The following is a 25,916-nucleotide window of genomic DNA, read 5'->3' as shown; positions in this document are numbered from 1 at the left end:
CTTAAATATGATCTGAATGGCAGTGCAATAGGTTGAGTTACCTCATACACACTTAGACCAGTCTTGTTCTGTTTCTTGTGTAGAGGTTTACTGTCCAGCATACTACTTTCAAATGTACATTACAATAGTATCAAAATGTTTTGGCAAAAAGATCTCGAAAGAAACCATGACATTTGTTGACAAAAATAGAAATCTGTAACAAAGCTAAATAACACCAAAATAAAAGAAAAATATTTTAGTTTCAGTTTTACAGTTGTGTATAATCACACTTTAGTATATCTCTGTTCACTTCGAGTCCCCATAATGAAAAATAGCTTTATACAAAACAACTTACTAAATTTTTAACCACACATTTTCCCATGCTCAGTACACCGCTGTGCACACGCACTCACGTTCACTCACACACCTTCACACTTTTTTGTAAGAGGTGCTGCCTAAAGGAAGAAAACGCTCTTTTATCATTACAACAGCAACAGTTTTACAAAAAAGCTTCACTCTAATCTAGTGTAGTAATTCAGTATTTAGCACGTGATTAGTATTAAGCCTCCAGCAATACAGCAAAATGGTTACATTCCCTGGTTAAAATATTGGCTGCGGATTCTTTGAAAATGAACAAAAAGCCTTGGTGAACTTGGGCGCGTGCTGTGCTTAGCCTTTAGGATGGCTCCTTGGCCGTGGATGGGGTGGACTTGCCGGCATTTCCGTTCTGTGCCTTGTAGCTGGTGAAGCTAGGTGTGTGGATTGTCCTGATGCTCTTCATACCTTGGTTCAGTGAAGTGGGAGAGGTAGAGGAGGGGGGGGAGGTAGAGGAGGAAGGAGGGGGTGGCCGGCCATTTTGAGTCTGTAGTGAGAAGGAGAGATGGTGACCTTTCCCTGGGTAAGTGGGGCTCTGAAACTTGGAGGAGCCGTTAGAGACAGAGGGGATGAGGGAGGTAGAGTAGGTTATGCGACCTGTCTGAGGACCGAGAAGGTTAGAGGAAGGAATGGAGGTTTTAGTAGGTGGATTAAGAGGGTTAGAGCTGTCACCGCTAGAAGCAGGTGCTGAGCTGCTTTTCCCAGAAGTGGGAGAAAAGGCTGGGATCTTAGAAGCAGGTAGGGTAGGGGAAGTAGCCTTATAGTCCCCACCAGCTTTCTTAGCACTTCCATTAGCCTGCAAACAAAGATGGCAGGAGACAGTTTGTCAGAAAGCCAGTAACATGATAAACCAACAGGACCTGGGAAAATAGCCCTACGGACAATAAGAATTAACAGTTCGAGGCCTGAGCTAAGTCTTGCAGCTGTGGACTGGACCTGGTAGAAAACCCAAAGTGCCCAACAAAGAGCGCATAGAGACAGAGAAAGAGCCAACAAAGCTTTCGCGAGAAGGTGCGATCTATGGATTACAGACCAGTCACTACATTGGCCATGCTCCTGGGTTATTAACACGTGAATAGACATGTCCGGCCAGAGAGTTAATGTGCAGCTACTGCCATCTATTACACCGACAGGTTAGTGTCCAAGGCTTCCTGTAAAGACTCTCTGAACACAAGCATTCCTAGCTCTCCTAAGGAACCGCCACATTTACCAAAGGGAAAGTAAACAGGTAGTTGACATCATTCAGCTGACAGCTGAATACCACAGTTAAAAAAAAAACCCCAACAAAAAAACAAAAAAAAAGCAGCAGGTGTTTTATTGCAGACATGCATGCACAAGCATGGTGAAAAGATCAGTAGACACTGTCATGCCCCCAGGATCCAAGACGTCCAGTTAGACCTCACTCGAAAGACAGGCATCCGTTATTTGGTATAATCTCAGTCAGTTACCGGAGTTTTTAAATAAACAAACAACATGAAATGTCCATCCAAACACTGGGTTTAGGGTAAAACTACCTGTCTGTATTGGCGTGGATCCTGCAGCTTGTGCTGTTTGCCTGCTTTCTCCATGCTTCCTTGTCTAGTTTTTGAGGCCATGGGGACCGGCATCCGGCTTGTCTGGGAGGCAGCGCTGGAGCCCTGCGGAAACGAGTGGAGGGGCAGGGAGGGAGACAAGAAGGCATGATCAGTACCAGTGTGCTTGAAGAGGAGACTGCACACCATGCGCCAAAAAAGAAGCCACAGTTCTACATGCAGGGAAAGTTCAGGAGCTTCACACCGCAGGTGTTAATTTCCAGAATCAAATGGAGAAAACTGCTCAGCTACTGATCAGCCTGGATTTTATGTCAGTGACGCTTGTCATTTCACACAGCGGATTATTCGACCCAGCTCCCCTGCATTTGCCCATCACCAATCAGCAGCAAAGATTAAAAAAAAAAAAAAAACCAACGGTCTATTAGCTGTTAGACACCTCGTGGGGAGCCCAAACAAGCCACCTGAAAGGAAGCAAACAAATCACAAGACCCTCTTGTTTAATGGTGATTATTGCAGATTTTAGAAAGCAGCTGGAGGTTTGATTTCTCGGACTAAGGTACCTTACGTGAAGTGGCTGGGATTGACGGAGGGGGCTCTATGCCAGCAAGGCTCTCATCCAGCACTAAAAGCTCTCGGGGTGGGGTCTCTGGTACTATCTGGGCAGAGAAGGGGACAGTGCTTCCCTCAGAGCTGTATGTGCTTTCAGGGATAGATTTTGGACTCATTTCACTGATGGTGTTTTCCAGCTGCTTTATAGTCTGCTCAAGGCTGTCTAGCGTTCGGTATGTACTCTGTCGAATTTCGTCAGTCCTAGACAGGGACACTGCAGCTCCGGGGGGTCCCTCTTGCTTCCCAGAAGGACTTTTGTCACTGTCCTCAGGCTGAGACCTGGTGATTTCAAATCTCTTTGCTTCCTTGTGCTGCTTCAGGGTCCCATCTTCCTCCTCTTCTTCATAGACCACAACCTGCAAGGTCTTCTTCCCGGTCTTGGTTCCTGTCCGTATTGCCTGCGTCAGAGCAGCCAGCTGCTTTTTAGGGAATTTGAACTTAAATTTTTTCTTAGAATCCTGCCTGCTTCCAAACTGATTGGCAGAGTCCAAGTTTGCTTCTGTGTTTAGCCCATAGATCTGACGGTATTTGTTAATATTTGTCTTTGTGCTTTCCTCCTGTGGAGGAGGTCTGGTTTCTCCAGGGTCACAGGAAGACTGAAGGTTAAATACGTACTGCTCGTTGAGACTGTGAGCTGCTGAATACTCTGCGATTGCTCTTCTGTCATTAACTACTGGTGCCTCTTCCTTCTGGCTCTCAGAGATCTCATGTGCTTCATTTTCTTCCTCCTCCTCTTCCTCTTCTATCTTTTCCTCTGTCATCATTTTCTCCAACTCCTCATCACATTCCTCAAAAATTGTAGAAAGCCGCTTATAAGCTGACCTAATATCCATCGGTTCATCAAAAATGATGATGACAGGTTTTTTGTCCAGACACACCACTGGGTCTTCGCTGTCTGTGTTTTCTGGGATACCCTTCTCTGACGCCACGTCCTTCCTCACATCAATGTTTACTGTTTGCACATCTCCACCTTTTCGGCTGACTATATCGTGAACTTCCCCGCTTGAGAGGACCTGGACAGCTGTTTTAGTAATCATGAAGGCGATGTTTTCTGTGGGTGGGTTGTCTTCACTTGGAGAGTTAGCTGGAAAGTCTGTCTCTTCAATGCTGCTCACACTGTTACTTCTGGACGCTCTGGGTCTTAGCACAACCTGATTGTAGTTGACTGCAGAAGTTTCTTGCTCCTGCGAGGAAGGTTGAGGCCCCACAGTCTCCTGTGTGTGCATCATGAGAGGGGCAACACTGCTGATGGAGATATGCTTGCCCGCGCTCTGCATGGCTTCACCCTGCAGCAGGCCCTGGCGCGCATCTCGTGAGAGTCCATAGTTTGGCTTTTGTTTTCCAGTTTCAATGGCTGGAAAATGGGATCCTAAAATATCTTGAGCCCCTCTTTGTTTGTCATCCTCTGGCAAACTGACACCAGACAGGTTTGTGCTCATATTCTGGAGGTTTTTCTTAGAATAGTCTCTACTGTCTACAAACAACCCCTTGCTAAATGTAGGACTGTCATTCATTGAAAAGCCAATTTTACTGTCAGCTGTGCTGGATGAATCAGAACCCAATTCTTCTTCAGTTTTCCCTTCCCTCTTCTCTTTAGGATGGTCACTATCTGTGAGAGATCCTGTTGTAGCCCCATACACCTAAGGGGGAAAGTCGGATTACTTAGTTATTCAGGGCTGTTACCTTTACAGGACTTTTTTTCCCCCAAAATAAATCATCATATTTTCAGGGGAAGCGCAGACCTCATGAACTCACCACTCTGTTTACTGCTGCAGAGGCATGTCTGAAGTTGTCATCGGATTCCTGTCTTTCTTCGGGGCAAAATTCCAAATTCTGGCAGAACAGCGCATAATGTTACTGCTCTGTGCTATTCATGCGGCCAGCATTGGGTTGCTACCTAGGGCTCCTGTCTTAACAAGGCCTCCAGAATATGCAAAAGCACACTAGTTACCTTATTTCCAGCACAGTGCTACCTTGACCTGCTTACTTTCCAGTTAAAAAAAATCCCTAGTTTGTATAAGATTGAAGTTGAAAAGATTCACAGTATCTGATTAAGTTCTGCTGGGACACATCAAAGGGAGCCTGACGTAGAAGGGCTGACAGCAGGGCGCTACGGCTTGCTAGCTCTCCAGAGTACCAAAAGCAAGAGTCTCGCTAACTTTGAATGGAAGTTTTGTACCTGTAAAAGCTGATTTTAAAATTACGACATTTTGCTGCTTCTAATGTTGCTCACACCTGCGAACCGCTGTTCCATCACAGTTAATATGATCACAGTCTGAGCATTTCTAAATCCTTGCCACAGCTTAAAAGTACTCCTTCAAAATTACCAGCAGCACACTGCAGCGCCCGTGGAAGTGCAGAATGAAACACTGAGCTACATTCATTTATAGAAGCAACTCCGAACATTCATTTATAGAAGCACACAGAGACGTCATCCACTAGCTCAAAAGTAGTATATTCCCAGCAATACAAATTTAAGGGGACTTTTTTCTTTATTTTCAAACGAGGTCCCCTGGAGATGCTGTTTCATAACACCAGGGTTTTCTTTGGGGCTTGGTTTGTTAAGTGCTAGCTTAGGATAAACACCAATCATCAGGGTGAGGGAATGACCTGAAGAGACACCATGCCTATGAACGAGCAAGAGAGAAATCTACAGTCAAAAGACGGCTCGCCAAGAAGGAAATGAATCTGGCCTCAAGTGCCTGAAGGCAGTGAGCCAAAAGCCTTACTGCTAACACGGCTTGAGACTAGAAGCTGACTCCTAACACACCAGAAGGACAGATTATACTTATACGAGCATCAAGGCGTGCAGATCAGTCAGGAGAATCTCTCTCTCAGCTGAGAAGAATGAGTGATGGTACAGAAATCCACAGGTTGGCTACTGCATGCACTCCCCATGCATACAGAAGTTCACAAGCTATAGTTTCTACATCTTGTGTGATATTTTCTTATATACTGTCTGAAGATTTTACACAGAAAAACTTTACACACAATCAAAATGCAGGAGCGAGAAAGTCAGCAATAGACTAGAGTCACAGTTCATCTCTACAAAGGCTTATTAGCAGTAACAAGGCTGTGCAGCTGCTCCACGGATACCTTGACATTTCTCATATTTCTAAATAAGGAGGAGCCATCATGCAAACCAGCCACAGCCAGCGAGGCATCAGTGGGCAGGCTGACGCTGTCTGCACTTTGTGCTGAGAGCTGGTATCAGAACAAAACGCCGGGGCTCATGGTCACCTCAGGCCCAGACTTGCTAAGTGGTAGGCGCCTTCCAGTCCATTACATGTCAGAGCTCCCAGAATTAGGTCAGGCCATTTAACGGCACTTGTTGCCTGTGGATATGCTGACTCAGTGACTGAGTTCCCATTTCTCTATATCTTTTTTAGCAAGTTCCACTTCCTGTTCCAAGCATCAGTGCAACACCTCGTGGTGTCATTGCACAATATATCTCATGTTAGGAACTGCTGCCTTTCTACTAAAAATTAAAACCACAACAAAATTCATTTCCTCTACGAGTTTATCATGACCATAAGGCTCCATATTTAAAGCCAACAAACATACTGTCATGTCAGATGACAAAACCAGATCTCATTAACCTTAATTTCCTGGACTCTATGTCATTCCAATAAATAGCAGTTTATGGCAATTACTTGGCAGCACCTTTCAAAGAAACATTTGTGCTGCAGGATGTGCAGCGTCTTGAGTGGTGACCCAGGTTTTTGTGTAACAATATGATCTTCTCATTCTGACACCAGTAGTAATGAGGACAAATAGAGATATGTTCACACTTTTTTCCCTCCGTAACACTGTCATACACTCCACAACAAAGCAGTTTTTCCCTTTTACTCATACCCATGAACTTGTACCCTCACCCAGCCAGGTGTTTGCAGCTTTAAACCAGAACTGCTGTTTAGACAGCTCCAAGCCAAGTCCTTGTGTGCAATGCCCTGACCTGGCAGCAGTACCTTCTGGGGGAGGTATGGATTTTGATGCTAATAATGTATCAGACACCACCATCTAGCTGCCACCTTGTGCTTTACAGCTGCAGTGCCCTATGCAGATGCAGCTCACTGTGGTTAGGGCAGCTGGGTTCTTCTCTGCCTTGAGGACCTGTCAGTCATCTTCTCTCTCCCTGCCAGTTTCTGTCAAATGAAGTTGAAGTGCAATGTCTCCCATAAAATCCTTGGGGAGCTACTCATGATGTTACACCAGAGAAGGTATTACTGCTATTTCCAATTCGCATACACACACAAAATGCATGACAAAGTTGAAATGCTGTGCTGAAGAGCCGTGTTTTCTTCCCCACCATACCCCCCTTCATTGCAAACTGGCATTTGGCTGACAAGCTGTCATGCCTGTACGACTCCGTAAACCCAGTAACGATTCAAGTCATTATTCTTAAACTTAAAGAACAGGTCTGCAAAGGCAGAAATATTTGTCCTTTTCTTCATCCTGCACATTGGCTGCCCACTAGGACCAATCAGCTCAAATGGCAACCCCAGTCCAGACACAACCATGAAATTCACCCCAACTTGGCTATGGCCCCAGACATGTGGCACCTCTTCTAAGTCCCATCACCGAAGAGTGAATCTTGGGCATTAACTTTCAGAATAAGGGCAAATTCGGCCCATCCACCTTGACTCTACCTTCCAATAAACTGAATGGATTTCTGAATATCTAATAACTATTTCTGGGACCAACAAATGAACCAAAATAAAGCAGAAATTCTCTAAAGTGGCTCTTGAGACTGAGAAGAACCAGTGTTTCTTCTCAAGACAAGTACAAAACTTAGGAGAGATGCTTCACCATCCATTGCCAGAACAGCACTGGAAGGATGTTCTGAGGAGTACGAGCATCTCTTTGGCAGAAACTGATGGATCCTCTTTTAATTTTGCTTTCACAGAATCATAAAACTTCATGCAACCCTTGTATAATTGCTTATGAGACACATAATGTAGATAGATTGATACAACGTTTCATATGAGCGTTTCTGAGCCATACTGAGATAAAAGGAAGGAAACCACTGGGCAGTGGTGGGTGGGGGTTAGAGAGAACAGGACACAAGATATAAGATTAGTTTTGAAGGAAAGAAGGTTATGCCAAGACCGGGTGGCATGTTTACAAATGCCACTTGTTACCTTCTTTTCCTTGTGATGCATTAAAGTTCCAGGCCTTATGTCTTTAACATGTGTATCATTTCTGGACTGTTCAGCATGACTGTTTGAGTTTACATCCATAAAAGAGCACTTCTGGAAAGCCTAGGAAATAAATACTGCAGGTTATCAGGAGACCAAGTAGCTTTTATACAGAAATGTCTGGAGATGACCAACTACAAGAGAGCATTTGTTTTTAACATTCACAGCTCAACAACATTATTTACAAGCTCATGAGATAATAGAGATTTTAGACTATCAGACTAAGAGGGCACACCCTCGAATCTGCCGAGACTGCAGTCTAACTCATGATGCTGACCTCAATGTCCCCTGCAGGGAGACAAGCTTGATTTCTATTTTTACAGATGGGGAGATGAAGGCACACAGAGGTGCTGCAAACTATCCAAACTTAAGTAGGAAGGCCATGACAAACTTTGGGCTTGCGACACTACCTACTTCCTAGTGTCTGGTATCTCCTCAAAATCCCTATCAGACATATTTTGGCCTCGACCACACATCACTTCATAACTAAACCTAAGGTTTTATGAGTTAAAATAAATGAATCCCAAAGCTCAGCTCTCTTTACTCCATTTACTATCCCCAAACACTTCTCTTGTGCTTCTTTTATGCTTTCTCACCTCCATTCCCATTAGCAGGGGTTTGCTGTTTCCCTGGATAGGACAACAGAGCGGAAATACGTATTTTCTTCCCCAGATGTTCTCATCTGGAAGTGATCTGTATGTTGCCTGCAGAAATGTGAGGAAGAGGTGGGAGCAGCAGGCCTTACACATTTAATAAATGAGAGAAGGTGGCATCTAATACCTCTTCCCCACCCCTTGCTGTCCACTCAGCTCCCAGATTTGTCTGTCTCATGGCACATCATGCATGCACCACTTCTCCCCACACAAACTTATTAAAACTTGGTGGTGTGTGTCTTTGCCACAGCTCTCACTAATGCTCTAGATGGCGACAGTCCACTTCAGGTTCCTCCTGGTCTGGAAACACCCCAATATATGGGCTTGCGAACCACTGGCCTCCCACCATGTGTACTCCAGGGCATGGCCTGGACTTTTCAGCCCTTTGCCTCGCTATCGTCTTTCCATTTCCCTTGGGTTTCTCTCTCCAGCTGGCTCCCAGATCCAGAGGAGCAGAACCATTACTGCCACCACTGCGCAGAGCTGGCTCCAAGTGTGCATTACTGGGATTTCTGCAGGCCTCTAATGGCACAGTCTGCCATTGGTGAGACGTACAGGCACGACATCTGTGTCAGCCAGGGGAATGAGGGAGGAGTGCTTACAGGACTCAAACGCACTGTGACACACAGTAAGATTGTATTTGTATACTATGTATTAGGGAAATTATTTAATTCCTGGCAACTCTCATGAAATTAATAGCCCTGATTACAGATTAGAATCAGGCCTGTTCTTTAACTATTGTACTCCTCATATGTATTGCATGTTTATGCAAAATCAGAAAAGTAACAATAATGAAAAAATCCAGAGCAAAAATCAGGCTGTAGAGTTTCTTCTGATTTTCCATTACATCCTATTTGTATGTGTTTATAGACCAGAGTACCTAAGATGACATAGAACTATTAGACAAAGTAGTCTCACTCCTCATAATACAGGTATGGACTTTCCCCAGCTTACCCATTTGTGAGACTAGTGATGTGTTTTTGAGTTAGGCATACCATCTACAAAGGCATCCTCAAAGTCCTTCAGACTTTAAGTGGTGAAGAATCCATTATTTCCCTTTGTAATTTGTTTATTTATCACTTTTGTCCGAAATATCTATAATAGCGTCCAAATACATTTCGAGCTATAGCAACTGATATTAGTATGCCTTTTTCTCCTAGATTAAAAAGATACTTGCCATGAAGGTACCTCCACATTGTACTCAAGTCTCTTCTGAACCTTCATATTCTTAACAGCCTTTTCAAATAGAGGATGCATGGACACTTAGTCATGGATGCAGCAGCCCAGTGCTGATCTCACTGATCCTGTACACAGAGATAAAAACACTCCCTGTCCTCATGTCTACACCCAAATCAGACACTAACTTCGTGGCAACAGCACTGACCTGGGACCTCCTGTCAGCTTGTTACTGCAACTCCTGTTCCTTTCCAAGACATACAGTTGTGGTTTGGCCTATATTTAATGTTCTTCATGTGGACTTTATATTTCAGTGAATGTGTTATGACCAGTACATGATTGCTATCATCTCCCTGCTCTCATACTTCACTAGTTTTAATTAAGCTGGTTTAAACAATAAGGATTTTAAATGTATTTCCAGGCCATTGATGAAAATACAGAGTGGCACTGGGCCTGTAGCTGGTGTCTGTGGGACCTGACTATAAACACCTGCACCAAAGGCAACACTTTCAGAGCCATACAGCTCTCAATTGTCCTTTTTTTTTTTTTTATATACTTGATGGTGCCAGATTTTTATCAGAATGTTGTATGATGTTTGATCAAATGACTCACAAAAATGTTTATACGTATACAATTCAGTTCAAGCAGTCAAACCTGCTACCTGATCAAAGAGTGTTGTTTGCTTTGACAGATCTGTGTGCCATTTTACTGTGTTTACTAGCATAACTGTTTACATCTGTTCTTTAGTTCTTCACTGATTGAATCCCGTACCTGATTTTCCATTATTCTGCCTATGACTGATATCACACTAATGAGCCTGTAGCTTCTGGATTAAGCAGTTTGCCCTTTCTAAAACATGGTACCCTGTCAACCTTTTAAAATGTACCTGATATTTTGGTATTTGTTTAAAATGAGCATTGCTTGTCCCCAAAACTAGCACTCAAACACTCATTCCCTGTTGAGCTACCATGTCTATTTGTCCTCCTTAGCTCCCCTGAGTCTCCTTTCCAGACCTTAACCTCCATTTCATTGTCACCAGTTGCAAGGCAGCCGGGTTGCTTTCCTGGAGACAGGAGACAATGACAGTTTCACTGTCCCCGGCTATCCTGCCACAGTAGCCATTAGCACACAAACAGGGGACAAGGGTAAACCACTGCAGGTAAACTTGCAAACCAGCAGTTTGAAGCGCTGGTGGGTGAGAGTTGAGCAGGGTGCACTCATCACATGTAACAGTTGCTGCTTAATATCCATGTCTCCTGTGCTGCAAACACTCCCTGGGCAGCACCAAACCCACCTTTTGGCAGGTGGACAGCAGGATCATCTCATGTTGTGACAAGTGCTCTGAAACACCCCAACAACAGAAGTTACAGCCAGGTAAGCTGATCCACATCTCCTTTCCTCACGTGGGCATGGAAGAGGACAGAGGGTGCCCCTGGGAAGCTGGAGCTCGCTGATGGTAGCTGGAATAGTTGGCTTTTACTGCAGCATCTAACTGAACTAAACCGGCCTATGTGCTATCAAGCGAAGGACCAGCAAGAGAGCACTACTCCTATGCCACTCTGCTATGGCAGAGTAATGTACCAGTTACACAACAGGGAACAGCAAATGTTTCAATGTTCAAACACTCCGGGAAACACTGGACCATGGCACAGAACAAGTAAGCACAACCTGCCAGGAGCAGACCCCGTATCTTCTGTTCCCACCAATGTTAACACGAATGATGGGCTCTCAGCACCTTGCCGGTCTGGTACTAAGTGGAAAATGCTAGGCCAGGGACAACCACACCTAATGCACACCAATATTTGACTTGACCCATCTATGTGTGTAAGATTCTCCAGTGGTAACCCCTGCACTCTTGACCACTCTCTCAGCTCCAGACCTCTTGCACAAAATTTGGGTGGTGCTTACAAAACGTGTACCACCCAGCGCAATAAAGTGGGACCGAGTGAGACTGGCAGACCTACTTTCCTTCATGTTCTGAGCTATAAATTGTGCCGAGGCCCTAGAAGTGATATTGGGCACAGGTGTCTTCATGTGCAACCCAAAGGGCATACCTGTAATTCTGCCATTATTTTATCTCCTTCCTCTTCCTCTTCATCTTTTGCAGCTGATGCTACAGCATGCCCTGTGCTCCGAGACAATGCCTGATCCTCTTTAGGGGCTTTGGGTTGTGCTATTTGCCCAGCATCTTCACTGCATTCCTACAAGGGGATGAGAAGGCACAGAGAGAAAATATAGTTGAGCCCTCCTGATGCAAAGCAAACACAGAAAATTCAACACTACTGCAATTCCCCTGTTGCAAGGTCCCTCTTCCTTTTTAAGGAGACTGCTACTTCATCAGTTCAAAAGCAACCAATATTGCTGATGTGATAGCATGTTCACAGATTAAAAAGCTTCCTAACTTGGACTTCCCTCCACTTCCTTCAGGGAACAGAACAGATGGGGAAAGGAAGCCCAAAGAAACTAATTTGCAACATTTCTGTAAAAACACTCTCAAATCTGAGCTGATCTTCCCCATCTAAGTAAGGCGTGCTTTTTTTATTTTTAATCTTCTTACCACTCTAAATGAAAGCAGTCTGCGACTTGCCTTCTACATTGCTAGGAGATAAGAGCAGCAAGACTCCTGTAAACAGAACTGATCAAACCTTACTTGTTCATTTGGCTTAACAGTAGTGTTTCCTGGGAAGCAGTTTCAGTAGCTCTCCAGGACGTAGCTCTGTCTCAACTTATTTTGTGGTTTATAGACACAGCCCAAGCCTGGGAATGTTTCTCTGTGCCAGGCACTCATCAACAGTCTGATTGCCTAGAGTCTGAATCATCAAACCTTGACAGCAGCAGCCTCTTTTCTGGCTGCATAGACGACATCTCCTGATCTCGTTGTGGTTAGTCCTGAACCTGGCAGGTAACTGCGCCGCGGAGGTGGAGGAGGTGGAGACTTGGTCAGTTTGTCATTATCCTGTTCTCCATCAGGAACTTCTTCTGCAAGTAAACAGAGCAGCACAAAGTGAGCATAGGTGAAGGACGGATAAAGTATTTGCATCCCTGCCTCAATTGGAAAGGAAAAAAATGTCTTAAAAGGTCCTGCTGCTAAATATATATGAATAGAAACACATTTGGGATTCAAGTGAAAATGCCTTGAACAAAAGCAGACAGTGCTGCACTTGCACTGTCATGTCACTTTACCCAGAAATTTTCAGCAAAACTCTTGTCCGCCACGTCACTGTGGCTGGGTTTCAGCCCTTGGTGTACAAGTGTGACAGCACAGCGCACTTCTGCAAATCAATCACTTGTAAAGAAGCATGTAAGGTGCAGGTTCAGCTAGGTACCTGGTTACAGATAGTGGCCCTGTAGCTTCCTTTGAAAGTGTGGCCACTGATGTGGCTACTAGCAAGACACCAAACCTGGAGGCTTCTTGTTGTTCTCAGCAATTCTGAAGCAACCAGCACACATTTCTGTTCTGCCTGGCAGGTGCTGCTGGCGCTAGGAGAGAAGCTGTAGAGTTTTGTCCATTTTATAGTTGGACAAAACTAGCTAAGTTCAGACAAAGGCTGAGAGGGAAAATGTAAACACTGCTCTGGAAATGCCACCTCTCCAGTTCAATGAGTCCTCTCGCCCCTAAGCAGGGCAGGAGAGCACCAAGGGCAACTGCACTTGCTTCTCTTCTAAGACAGCATTTGTTTTCACTTTACTTACTACTAACTATTCCAGGAATGCACAAGTTTGCCTTTGAATTAATATATAAGACCCCTACATGTATATTTTGCTAACCCACAAAGATTCAAATACCAAATCCAAGAGCTGAGCAGAGCCAGCCCTTGCTTTCCAAGGAGAGTCTTCCAAGAGAAGACTAGTTTCTCAAACTGGTATTTCCCCACCACAATGCTTCCCCACCCAGCTGCCACTTCCTCTTCCCCACCATCAATGGATGGCATTTTTTCCAGAAGCATTACCTTGCTCGTGACCTGTCTCTATGTGTTTCTGGTCACAGGCTAAGTAAGCATCATACATGGCAACAGCCACCATGTTCACGCTGCTGTTTACAAGGTTTGTTTTCAAGAGTGAGAGAACAATCTTTCTGCAGCTTCTCAGTGTTATATAAATAGCTGGAATAAATATAACCCAGAAAGATAAAACCTCCTGCTTTTGGGATTACCCAGCTGTTTAGGCCTAAGTATTCCCTCTGGGCAAGTTATTGCATAACTGCCTGCTCCCGGGGCTATGTCAGGCTCTTCCAACGCGCCGGCTGGCCCCTGGGGCTGGACGGAGCCCTTGTCTGACCCGGCCTCATCTTTGTTCCCTTCTTAGCCCAAATGTTCTCTGAAACTCCTTAAGCTTAAAGAAATGCTCTGTTGTATTATCTCCCTCCCTGCTTATCCGGCACTCACTCGCAGGATTGCAACAAGAGTGAATTTCCAGATGCACTTTACATTAGACCACTTCTTTGGTCAATATGCACCACTAAGTTCTTCGTGACATCAGATGTACTACTGCTGCTGTAAAACCAGAGTAATTCTCTAAGATGGCGTTTAACAAACTATGATGTGGGGCCTGTGCAAACCCCTACTCCTTTTAATGGGCTCAACCCATTACCCTCAAACTGCTACTGGCTCTGACTGCAAGAACACCAAAGTTTTTCACACACTTAATAAGAGCAAGGCTGGATGAGAGACATGGAAGGCACAAAGACAGAATGATTCCTACCATCTCTTTCACAGCTGCGAGACATTCATCCATCTCCGTGTTGAAAATGGGAAATAAAAATGAGAAACACAGGCAAGAGAAATTGTCAGTGAGTGGCAGGTGCACAGGCTTTCGAAGGCTAATCCCCTCGTATCCCTTAACTGGGGTCGTTAAGGAGAGGTTGTGATGGGGTTTGCTCACAGTCAATGCAACAACACCAGGCAAGACGTAAAACTTCAAAGCTGGATTTCTATTTTCTTTACTAAACAATTTTATTTCCCCAATCTAAATGGGAAGGGAAAAAAAACTTTGGAGGAAAAAAACTGAGAAGACCTTATTCAAATACTTTTTTTTTCTTATGGCTATGTTCTTCTAGCATATTTACAGAGGGAGGAGTAAATGGACAAGTACAATTCACTTAGAGACTAACCATGATCAAACCCGCTACTTTATGGTACCTTCCTTGGTGCCAAAGGGCTCAGCGCTTCTGTGAAAAAAATGGGAGTTGTTCACCGCCAGCCATTTCACAGAACTGAAACATTCTTCAACAGGCACAGCCAGACTGGAATTAATTTCCCCCACCATACAAATTTCTACTTGCACCAAAAAAATCCAACATGTCTTAAAACGATGTCAAAATAATAATGCCTGCCTTGAGGCAGCCTTTGTAGTCAAGTAAGCAAACTGTCTTTAATGGAAGCTACTGATCACTCAGCACTTGCAAAAATCAGGGCATTCTCACATATGAAGGCAAAAAGAGAGATGAAGGAGCCCACCTTCTAATGCACATGCTAGAGACATGCTTATTTTTCACTGAACAATCTTGGTAACAAAGATGAGTTAGAGTCAAGACATTAAAGAAGTATTTAGAGAGTCATCTGCAAAATTGTGTAGAGTGTAATTTTACTTTGTTTTGTGCTTTGCAGGGGAAAAAAAAAAAGAGTTTCTTAATTGGGTTCTGTGTGGAGAATGGCTGAGACAACATATTCTGGCAACGTGATCTATCTGGCTTCTGCAGTAAAGCCAACGGAGGACTCCTCTAATTTATGTCCAAAAAGTCTTATGCACTATATTAGTAGGTAGGTGGTCTCTCTTTCCTTATATTGCTCAGTTTTCTAGTTTACAGCAGACTGATACTGAAATTTTCATATTGAATCATAGAAAAGTTGGGTGGCATGTGAGATACTTAATCAGATATTAAGGAAAAGTTTAGCTGTTCCCTTATTTATGTTACTATTACAGGATTCATTATGCACAACAGAAGGCAAATGTCTCAATCTCATCAAATTTCTCCTTAAATCTGCTGGCTACACACTGTGCAAAATTGTATTCTAGAAGTGGATTAGTTAACTATGCGAGTTACAAAACTTCTCTGTTATTGTGTTCTGCACTTTTTAAGATGCCACAGCTCACTGCACCCATATGGTATTTATTTTCACTGACATTTTCTATTTATGTCACACATTATACAAGATAATTGTGTTGATAGCCAGTAACCTCACTGAATGGTGCCAGAATTCTAAAATTATTTTATGAGGTTCAACAGAATTTATTTTAAACATGTATGTTGTGAAACATCCAAGGAGCCACAACTTGTCAGTGCTAAAGTTGCCCCCAGAACAAATCGCTGGATCTGAAAACACTCTTCCCAAATTCTATATGAATCTGTGTACACAAGCCCCAGGGCATCATTTTGCAGCTATTTACAACCTTGGCATGCCAACGCCATGAGTGCAGCATGCAGCTCTGGTCTCCACAGCTCCAGAAGGACACAGTGGAGTTAAAGAAGGGTAACTGAAACGAGCCTGGGGAGGGAGCAGCTGGCCTAGATGGAGAGGCCAGAAAGGCTGCAAGTTTGCAGTTTGAAGCCCACGGGGCAGGCTGAGACCTCCAGGATATGATCAAGGTCTATCCACTGCCTTCATGATTTTATAAAGGGAATGCAGAGCTGTTTGCCAAATTGAAGAATATTACAACTATGGGGAACTCAGTGAAGCCGGTACGAGAGCATTTTAAAACAGATAAAGGAAAGCTCCTTCACAGGATGGGGAGTGAGCTCCTGGAGCTTGCTGCCACAGCAGTGGGGAAGCAAATGGTATAAGCAGGTATAGAGGAATTACTGGATAAAAGGTCCATAATGAACACGAAAAGGAGGAGGCTGGGATATTCTCTCTAATATCAATTGGAGGGGCTGAGGGAGTGCTAGCAGACTGCAAAAGATGGCCAGGTTCTGTGCTGCCCACAGACAGTATCTCCCATTGCCTCTGCCAGAGACAGACCGCTGAGCCAGATGGACTATAGTTTAAGTAGCTGGGTAAAAATTTTGCAGCTGACTCATGTTTGGCTAATGAGGTAAATCCAAGGTTTGGCTGAGGCATCTTCTTTGTTCCTTGAACTTTGAAGAAATTCAGACATATGAAAGAAATAGGACTGGAAGGACACCCCATCATGCTGCTACCACAAAATAGCTCTACCTATATAATACTTGATCAATACTAGTCTAAGCCATTCTCTCCAATGATGGGGGTCTTACATCCTCCTCATTGTCTCATACAGCCTTCTTCAGTGCTTCACTTTGCTTATCATTACAAGGTTTTTCCCTAATACCTGAACTGGATCTTCCTGTTGCAATTGCCAACTTCTACTGCTGTTCTACCCACACAAAGCAAGTTGGTCTTTTCTTTTTTAAGCAGATTTTGATGTATTCAGAGATTGCTTTGTCCTTCCTCAGCCTTCACTTCCTCATGCTAAACAAAACCAATTCTTTCTTTTTGTTCCCCAGAGATCATGTTTTTTTTAGAGCTCTGGTCATTATCATTGCTGTCCTCTTGACTCCCTCCTACTTGTTAAGTCTTTCTTGAAGTCCAAAACATTGAGTTTGAAAATTTCTGTGTAAAAGCTCACCACTGCTGAGCAGATTCATGTGTCTTGTAGATATTCCTGTTCATCTCATTATGATGTTTGACTTTTTTTGCTACAGGGTCGCAGTCTGACTCACATTCAACTTGAAACTCGGTATATCTATACCACAACTGTGGGCAGCCAGAATGCTTACTGTGAAAAACACTCATTCATTCCTACATATCTATCCACTTCTCCAAGACAACTCAGTTATGTAGAATCACAGGTCATTTTCAGACCTCTGAGGGACTCATCTAAAACATTGGTTGTATTTATAGTTTAAGATTACGAAGTTAGCAAGGATTATTAAAATCAAATAGTCTGACTTTCAACTTAACATAGGTTCAAGGATTTCTTTAAGCAGGTCTTGCATCATGCAGAGCTTGTGCCTGAGCAGCATAGTATTGCTAAAGATTTGAAGTGGCAGAGTGTTTGTAGTGTTCATAATTAAATTTCAGCGATTAAGTTACTCTAAATGTTAAAATTTGACAGTTAACTTTTAATGTGGCTTTTTCTAGCTTCAGCTTCCAATTGCTGGAACTTGTCGGAACATGTTCTGCAAAGTTAAAAGGCCTCCTTACCCTCAGAAACTTCAGGCATGTCTTGATCTTCTTTTGATAACAAATATGTATACAAAAAGAACTTTTTAGGTTTCTGATGGTACGATCATTTGTGCTCAAACTCTTTGTGGTTCTTTCCAGAGCTCTCTGTAATGCTAAACTTCTAAGTGCTAAACTGAACACAGTATACTAGATATAGATATAGTATAGTATACAGACACTCTCATCTCTGTCAAAAGCAAGGTGTACTTTTACTCTCCTGCTCGTAAGGAGTCTTTATTTCCAGAGGACAAACTCACTCGCTCAGTTGCAATATGGGGAAATTCGTGTTCAGCTGGTTATCCACACTGGCATCTGCAAAATCACTGCATCTTGTCCACAGGACCTGCATTATTCACTGGGGACATACTCATAGGTATGATCAAGAACACAGAAATCTGTAAACTGAAACCATCCCAGAAAGTAGGAAAAATAACCTCTCTTTTCCAGATTGCAATTCTGTAGCACCATTTACTCTACCAAACCTTACCTGAGACTTCTAGTTTTTCCACTGCATCCCCTTTAGGCAGGGCTGCTGGCTGAGGAGGCATCTCCAGGTTAGGAATTGACTTCATTATATTGGCCTGGGCCTCTTCCAAGAGCTTTTCAAATTCCTTTCCATTATAGTGATCGAGGTTTTGTCTTTTCTCTTCCCATTTCTTTTCAGCTTTCTAGACAAAAACAGAAAGCACCTATTTATTTCCCTGATTTCTGTTACAATCACTTACTTTAAAAAAAAAAAAATCCATGTGTAAATATTATAGGTGAATATGGATAGATTCTTTCGGTTTTAGTCAGCAACTAGAGGAAATATATTAACACTAATTGTACACTAGTTCTGACTTCCGTTGTGCTAGATATGGCACAAACACATGACAGACTGACAGTGGCCACTGCTCACTAAAGGAACAAAGGCAAAATTTAAATCTTTTGTCACTGCCTTACTATATCACACTGGTGATTAAAGTGCATGTCCGTAATAAGACGTGAGAGTTCACTTGGGGGTTTTCTCAGTATCTCTGTGTGAAACCACTGGAAGTGAAACTCTTTCACTTTTACCTCTCCATAATGAGGGATACGGAGATTTAAAGCATGAATGAAATCCACTGATGCAAGTGTTGCCAGAGAATCATACGTTATTGCTCAAAAATAAGGTATTCTAAAGAAGAATTTTTTTTTTTAATAAAGGTTATTTAAAAAACACAGTTACTCATTTTGATTATATGTTATTATCCTGTTGCATTTAAAATCAGAGGGTATCTTCAGAAGTGCACGGTGTAGTTAGGGGTTAAGCATATAAATCCCCAGAATGCATTTGAAAAATCCCACCTGCCATCTCAAGAGCGAGACTGGGAGCTCAGACGCAAAGAGAGGACAACTGGTTGAGTAGAATACACCGTACCTCAATTGATACAGCTCGGTTTCTGGTACTTGCACTGTGAATTTCCTCAATGAAAAGACTTTGCATGGTGGTGCCATTGACAGAGACCTGTGGTGCTGGCGTGGCTTGTGTTGGCTGGGATCCTGTTGCGGGCTCTTGTGGGGGGGCTGGTGAGGTGGCCGAGAGATGGCCACCCGCCGGCACACCTTCACTGTGGCTGGCTGCAGTGGGTGAACCCTGGGCATGGTTGACCAGGGCCGATGAGTGCTGAGACTGATGGATGACAACAGGCGAGCTCTGTACATGATGGACCGTCATTGTTGAGAAGGGGACGACTTCTGACTTGACTGATGACACCTGGGACTCCGATGTGATTGCTGTGAGGTTTTGCTGTGCAGGTCCCTGGGCATGCTTGAACTCCTCCTGGTTTTTCAGAGCATCAGCTGCAGTGGCCTTTTCCATAGCAGAGTATTGCACGGCTTGGGATGGATCCACACCCCTCAGCAGTCCTTCTGTAACATGTCTGCCCAGCCAAATTGAACACAACAGCGTGGCACTTGGTTAGCATACAGGTCAGTCATGAACAACACTTAACAATAAACTTTTGCAAGGGAAAAGCACCTATATCAAAACCATCAAAATGGTGTTTTTTCCTCCTGATGCTCTCAGTTGTGTGATTTTATAGCTTTCTCTCAGAGTCAGAGACTCAGAGTTTTAAAGAGGCCACTCTAATTAGGATGGTTTTGCCTTTTAAAATGTTTACAAACCTTTATGGATGTACTGGCACTTTTTGACCCAGCCATGAGTTACAGTGGGTTGATTTTAGAGGAAGAATGGAAATCAGTTGACTTAAATTTTACACACTGTATCTAGCTAAACAAGATGTTCCTGGACTATTAGCACAGAAAGTGGTAGTTACATAAGAATGTGAGGTAACAGTTTGGCAAATTGCCAAAACAAAGCCTTCAAATGATACTTCACAAAGGTTGTGTCTGTCAAGAGTTTGGGGTAGAATGGGCTGAGGATGTATAGAGCCAACTATTTCTGGCCACTAGCTGTGAAATGGCTGAGCTTCGGAGTATGCCTAGCCATCAAATGCCATCAGTTTTTCCATTACTGAAAGAGACTTTATGAGGCTTAATATGCAATTTTGGTGCAAAAAATTACTTTTGGTAAAACTTTGGCATGCATAGTTTATTGGGTTTTTTCCCAAACAGGGTGAGACAGGAAATAACTGTAGTCATTTTTAAGAAAAGGAAACTAATATGAAAGCATATAGATGTTTATCTACATGGAAAAATAAGTGATGGCTCTTAGAACACCTGTTACATAAAAAATTTTATCCATCTGCCAATACTGGCAAATCCATTTTACAAATGCTGCAGGATATATGGAAACAATGACAACCCTACGTTCCTTAGAATAATGGTAGCAACAATAGGCTTATGACTTACTTACATTTTCTTGTAATTGAACTAAAATTGAGACCACCACCACTGACAGTTTTTCCTGATTCACTGGTTTTGAGTAGGAATTAAATCCAATGCCTATTGCCTTATATAAATCAGCAGTCACTTGCTGCTCATATATTCTGACAAACATAGCTAAACACTGGCACTTAGTGGACACAAATTTTATCTAATATTTCAACTTTCTCTAACGCATCTTCCTTGCAAAGAACCAAATAAAGAATTTGCAGGAATTCACAAGCATATTGAAAAATATTTCTTTCTTTCAGAAGGTTTAGGATATCTTTATTCATTTAGAATCTTTTCCTGTTTTATTTCTTACGGCTACATTTTTGGGGATGCACGTTTCAGTGTCAGAGAATATTTCTAGTAGCTTACATTGCTGTAAATGCCCACAGTTAATTAGCTCAGATATGGGACTGATGCCGCTCTGTAAGCTTTCTCATCCAGGTACTTCCCAAATCTGGAAGTGTTGAGTTCAGAGGGAGCTAGTTTCAATCATAAGATCTCGATGACTGGGGCTATTGGTCAGAACAGAACCACCGCACAGAGCACAGGAAAGGTTAATTTGATTTCCCTTGAGAGCACTCTAGGAAGAATCTATAAAATACTGCAAGCAAGTTGCTTTTCTCAAAATTGCCTGGGGAGAGGGGGAGAACCCAAACCTGAAAGCTGTTCCAGCCCTGCTTAAGGAAATCCTTTAGTTTTGAAGGGAAAAAAAAAAAAAAAAAAAAAAATCACCTCCTGAGCATGGTAAGGACATCAGTCATGCTGCGCACACGTTTCAGCAAGCTGTCTAGTTTGTGTGGTTCTTCCTTTAGGAACCTCACAGCTTCTACCTCAATCCGGAGGATCGCACGCATTTTATTCTGCAATGTCGGGAACTCTCCTGCAAAGACAACAACGGTGAAGCTCAAGAGGAAATGATAAAAGCTCTGGGGAGAAACGGATGATGGGGTGAATGTTAAATAGTTGAGTGTCTACCTCTGTCCAGGGGCCATGCAACAAGCTCCTTAATCCCAATTTTAAATCTTTTTGGAAGTGAAAGTTAATGCCTCCAGATCAAAGGCAAAACTGTTCTCAGCTGCTGTGGTTAAAAGAGAAGAACCAAAAGTAAAAAGGAAAAGTACATACCTTTCAGGGTGGCAACAGCTTCTCCCACTTGACGCAAAAGAAAGGCTCCGTCTTCAACATCTTTCAGTGTAACTGTCTTACTCGAAGCAGCGGAGTCCCTCTTCAGGTCTTCAACAAATGCCTCCAGCTCACTGGCAAAACAAAAAAAGTGGACATAAAATGTAAGCAGGACTTTCACATTACAATCAAATATATGTAAATGAATGGACTAAACTAAACCAGAAACCTCAGTTGTGGCATCTTTAAATCTGGCACCACGGGCTGAAAAAACAGCAGGGTACCATGAGGGAAAGTGAGGATGTTCAACGCTCACAGCATAGGAACAGGCTTGTAACTAGCCCAAGTCAATGATTTCTCTGACAGGCTGCAGCTGTGCAGAGCATATTGCCCTCAGGGCAGCTGTGCTACAAAGGGCAGGTGGGGTGGTGAAACACATCTAACAGCCAGCCCTCTGGGGATGCAAATCCTAGAAGGGTACAGACACACTGTACCACTGCATCCAGTACTGGTTTGCACCTTGCATTTTCTCATTGCTGATGACATGCAAAGGAATGCCCAACAGTGAAATAACAACCCAAAAACTGGCACTAATGGCCCCTTGATGCAACCCTGTTTATCTGCAGGGTCCTGCTAGACAGGATACAGGGTCCTGTTTCCACAAATAGCCAGACTGAAACAGCAAGTATGCATAGTGTGCAGCTCTTGTTCAGCATTTGGATTCAAGAATGAATCACTTCAGATGTTTTTTCCAAACAGTGCTGTCCCGTGCTTCCTCCGGCTCCATCTGGTGCTTTCTCATCGTGTTTCCAAATATTTTTTCCAGTGCTTCCATACTTCACATAAATTTTCACAATCCTTCAGACACATAAACTTTATTTTTGTTTTGGGGAGAGCCACTTTTTTTCCGTTTAAGGTTGAAACCACATTACTTTAGCTGGAGTGTCCACACAGAAGCTTAAAAATTTCTCAAAAAAACCTGAAATGCATTATGCACAACTATACAAACACCCATGCGAATACCTTAAAAGGATCATCTCTTGAATATTCACTCCAAGAGAAATCCACCTCTATTAAGATACCAATTACTAACAGGAATATTCTGAGAAGCAGTTTAATTGGTTGAAGTATGGTTGAAAACAATGCAAAGCAAACTCTGAACTGACAAATTGGCTACTCATTTTAACCTAATTTTGGGCCTCATGTCTCACATCCACTCAGGTAGCAGTTTTGCAATTGCTGCAAGAGAACCAAGATATGGGCTGATTGCCTGAAAAGAGGTAGGGGAAGACTGCCTTCTGCACCAGCCACAGGTCTTCCATTTCCACACATTTCCCTTGTGCCAGCACTGCCATGCAAATCCAGCAGAAAATTACTTATTTTCAGCCAGGTCACTTCCTAGCTCCATCTCCGTGGATAGGTGACATGAGGACGAAAAGAGAGGAGTAGGTGGCCAGTAATGGGATAAAAAGGAGAAAATCCCTTGGAGCACAATTCCGCATTTAGGTCAATTTGAAGTGGAAGCACAGTCACACAGAACAATAAATGGCAATACAATAGTACTTCTGATATACAGAGAAACAGAAATAGTATCAGAATCTGAACATCAAGTGCATACAGCAAAGAGTTCATTTCAATCCAAAGACTAAAACTTTAGAAACTACAAAACAATTTTGAATTAAGAATCATAAGTCACTTCTGAACAGATCACAAACAAGTGGAGGTAAATGATCCTGTTCCCCTTTTAAGACCACTCCTCCCAAAGACTCTGCCTTGAGAAAGACTGGGGGAGTCACAATTTCCACTAGCACAAGCGTACTTGCAGGAAACAGTCCAAGGGACCACACGATGGCAGCAAGGGAACGTTTCTCGGGGTATTTTTCCAGTGGAAGAGGCTCCGATAATGCAGCTGTCTCTGTCTGTCTGCCTTTGCAATAAAGGGCACAGTCTAGGAAGGAGCTGGAAAAAGAATTCGGCTTTCTGTCACTCACTACAATTCAAAGGCTCCTGCCCTCCAGAACGGTGCTCTACAGCCATGCATCCTCCCTACTCTTAATGCCCTGATACTGGCACTCAGGCTAGGCAGTGCTACTTTGGGAATCACCCTCCCCCTCCACCCCCTTTTTGTAGATCAGCACTGGAAAAGCAGCTTCTCAGATGCTGGCATCCACCAGGCAACAAAGAAGATAAGGGCAGAAGCTTAAATTTGTTCATGGGTGGAAAGAAGAGAAAGGAACAAACACAGAACAATGTTAAAATGTTTTGGTAGATTTATGATTGTTGGAAATGTAGGGATAAAGGAAAGAATTCCAGGTAGCAGACAATAGCTTTCTTTCCCCTTTGTTCTTTGAGCAGAAATGGAAGGGTCATCATAAACCCCTTTGATTCCATACAGTGATACTATCAAACAAGACAATTGATCCTGAAATTACTCACGGCTTACCATATTACACTGCCTCATGTTGCTAACTACAAGGGAAAAGAAACTTCAGCCCTCAGGAGCCAAAGTTTGAAACAGATCCAGCAGTCTCCATCATTTCTTTTCTGTAACTGGGGAAACAACCTGGCTTTATGGATTGGACTGAGCAAACCCAATTAACAAGACACTCACCTTAATGCAGTTTCAGAAGGCTAATACAAGATAAATTATTTTTCTGCATCTGTTTTACACAGGGGAGCCGAGGCAAACTGTTATGCTGAGATCTTTCTTCAGGCAAAAAAGCATCAGAGGATCTGTCTCAGATTGCAGTATCAGTAGAACAGGTTACAAAATGAACTGACAAAATTAATAGTAACAAATCACCCAGGCCAGATGGTATTTGCCCTGGAGTTCAATAGCAACTTGAGGGTGAAACAGTCGAACTATTAATGCTAAGCATCTAACTTCTTGATTAAAATTGCTTTGGCACCAGAGTAGTGGAAAGTGTCATAGATGATACAATCAAATTTTTTAAAAGGGGATGGGGCTATCCAGGGAACTGGATACTCTTACTCTGGTGAGCTTGACACCCAGACTCGTGTAATTGATAGATACCAAAATAAGAATAAACAATAAAGAATTAGTGGACCAATGAATAAATAAGCTGTGTTAGGGAGTAATTAATGTGATTTGTGTAAAGAGAAGGTAAGTCTCACAATACAAGGAAACAACAAAAGCATGTTGGAAAAGCTATAGCCCAAGAGGCTTTCAGCAAGGTATTTGAGCAAAAGCTTTCAAAAAAGCAAAGTGGCCATGGACAAGAGAGGAAATTCTCTCATGGATAAAGTACTGGAAGTAAAGGGAAGGGATCGATGAACAGATTACTCAATGAATGTAGTTTGCTGGTGGGTTCCACAGGGATCGGTCCTAGGGCTGGTGCTTTTCAACATATTATAAATTATTTAGAAAAGAGGATGAATAGTACAGTAAAGAAATCTCAAAAGCATATTAAATTATTCAGGGGAATGAATATGAAAGGTGACTGCAGAGGGCTGCAGATGGACTATCTGATACTAATTGACCAGGAAAAAACCAAAGATTAAATTAACTCCTAATGAATGTAAAGTAATGCTCATGAGAAGAGGAAAAATAAAAACAAAAACAACCCCACCTAAACCCAACAACCTCCCAAAAACCTAAGTTTCTATACACAATAATGAACTTCGAACTGATAATCATTCCTTGTGAGTGAGATGTTGGATTTGTAATGGAAAGCTCACGTGGAACATGGGGACAGGGGGACCATCACCACACCACCGCATGAAGTCATGGCATGCCTATATCAGATATAGCCATTGCAGGGCTCTCCACTCCCCCCATTCCCACCTCACAAATGTACACTAGAGTTAGAAAGGGCATACAGAAAGGCAACAGGATGACGAAATGTAAGAATGGCTTCTACAGGAGGAATAACTAAGCAGACCAAGACTTTTCAGGCTGGAAAAGGCATGATCAGAAAACTGCGTAGGGGAGCGTCTGTAACATCGTGACTAGCCTGGAGAGGGTGAATATTCTGCCGTGCATAATTTAAGAGTTTGGGGATCGATTGACAGATGAAAGATTCAAAAACAAACAAAAAGAGGTTCTTTCTACCCAAAAAAGAATTACCCTATAGAATTCATTGAGCCTAGATGCTGTACACAAGCAAGTTTACATAAATCTTTAAAAATGCTTAAGTTCATGAAAAGTAAACAATCCATGCAGAGATTTTGCATATGAAGATACCATCTCTGACTTGGAAAATTAAGCTACAA

General features: G+C 42.9%; 1 protein-coding gene across 1 annotated transcript in view; it reads right to left on the bottom strand.

Annotated features, from left to right (window-relative positions):
- Positions 1-655: 655 nt before the first annotated feature.
- KIAA1217 (KIAA1217 ortholog) overlaps positions 656-25,916 on the bottom strand; it is a gene marked incomplete at its 5' end in the record, with an annotated part of 42,876 nt that continues 17,615 nt past the window's right edge. Inside the window, 10 exons of the mRNA XM_009582339.1 lie at positions 656-1,150; positions 1,869-1,991; positions 2,447-4,135; positions 7,637-7,756; positions 11,577-11,723; positions 12,347-12,501; positions 18,193-18,373; positions 19,105-19,606; positions 21,294-21,441; positions 21,687-21,817. Coding sequence (XP_009580634.1) covers positions 656-1,150; positions 1,869-1,991; positions 2,447-4,135; positions 7,637-7,756; positions 11,577-11,723; positions 12,347-12,501; positions 18,193-18,373; positions 19,105-19,606; positions 21,294-21,441; positions 21,687-21,817 — 3,691 coding nt within the window. The remainder of the gene's footprint in view (positions 1,151-1,868; positions 1,992-2,446; positions 4,136-7,636; positions 7,757-11,576; positions 11,724-12,346; positions 12,502-18,192; positions 18,374-19,104; positions 19,607-21,293; positions 21,442-21,686; positions 21,818-25,916) is intronic.

Source organism: Fulmarus glacialis, unplaced genomic scaffold, assembly GCF_000690835.1.
Source record: "Fulmarus glacialis isolate BGI_N327 unplaced genomic scaffold, ASM69083v1 scaffold7647, whole genome shotgun sequence".
NCBI lineage: Eukaryota > Metazoa > Chordata > Aves > Procellariiformes > Procellariidae > Fulmarus > Fulmarus glacialis.
The sequence above is the reverse complement of the archived record's forward strand: the minus strand, read 5'-3'. Positions and strand labels throughout refer to the sequence as shown.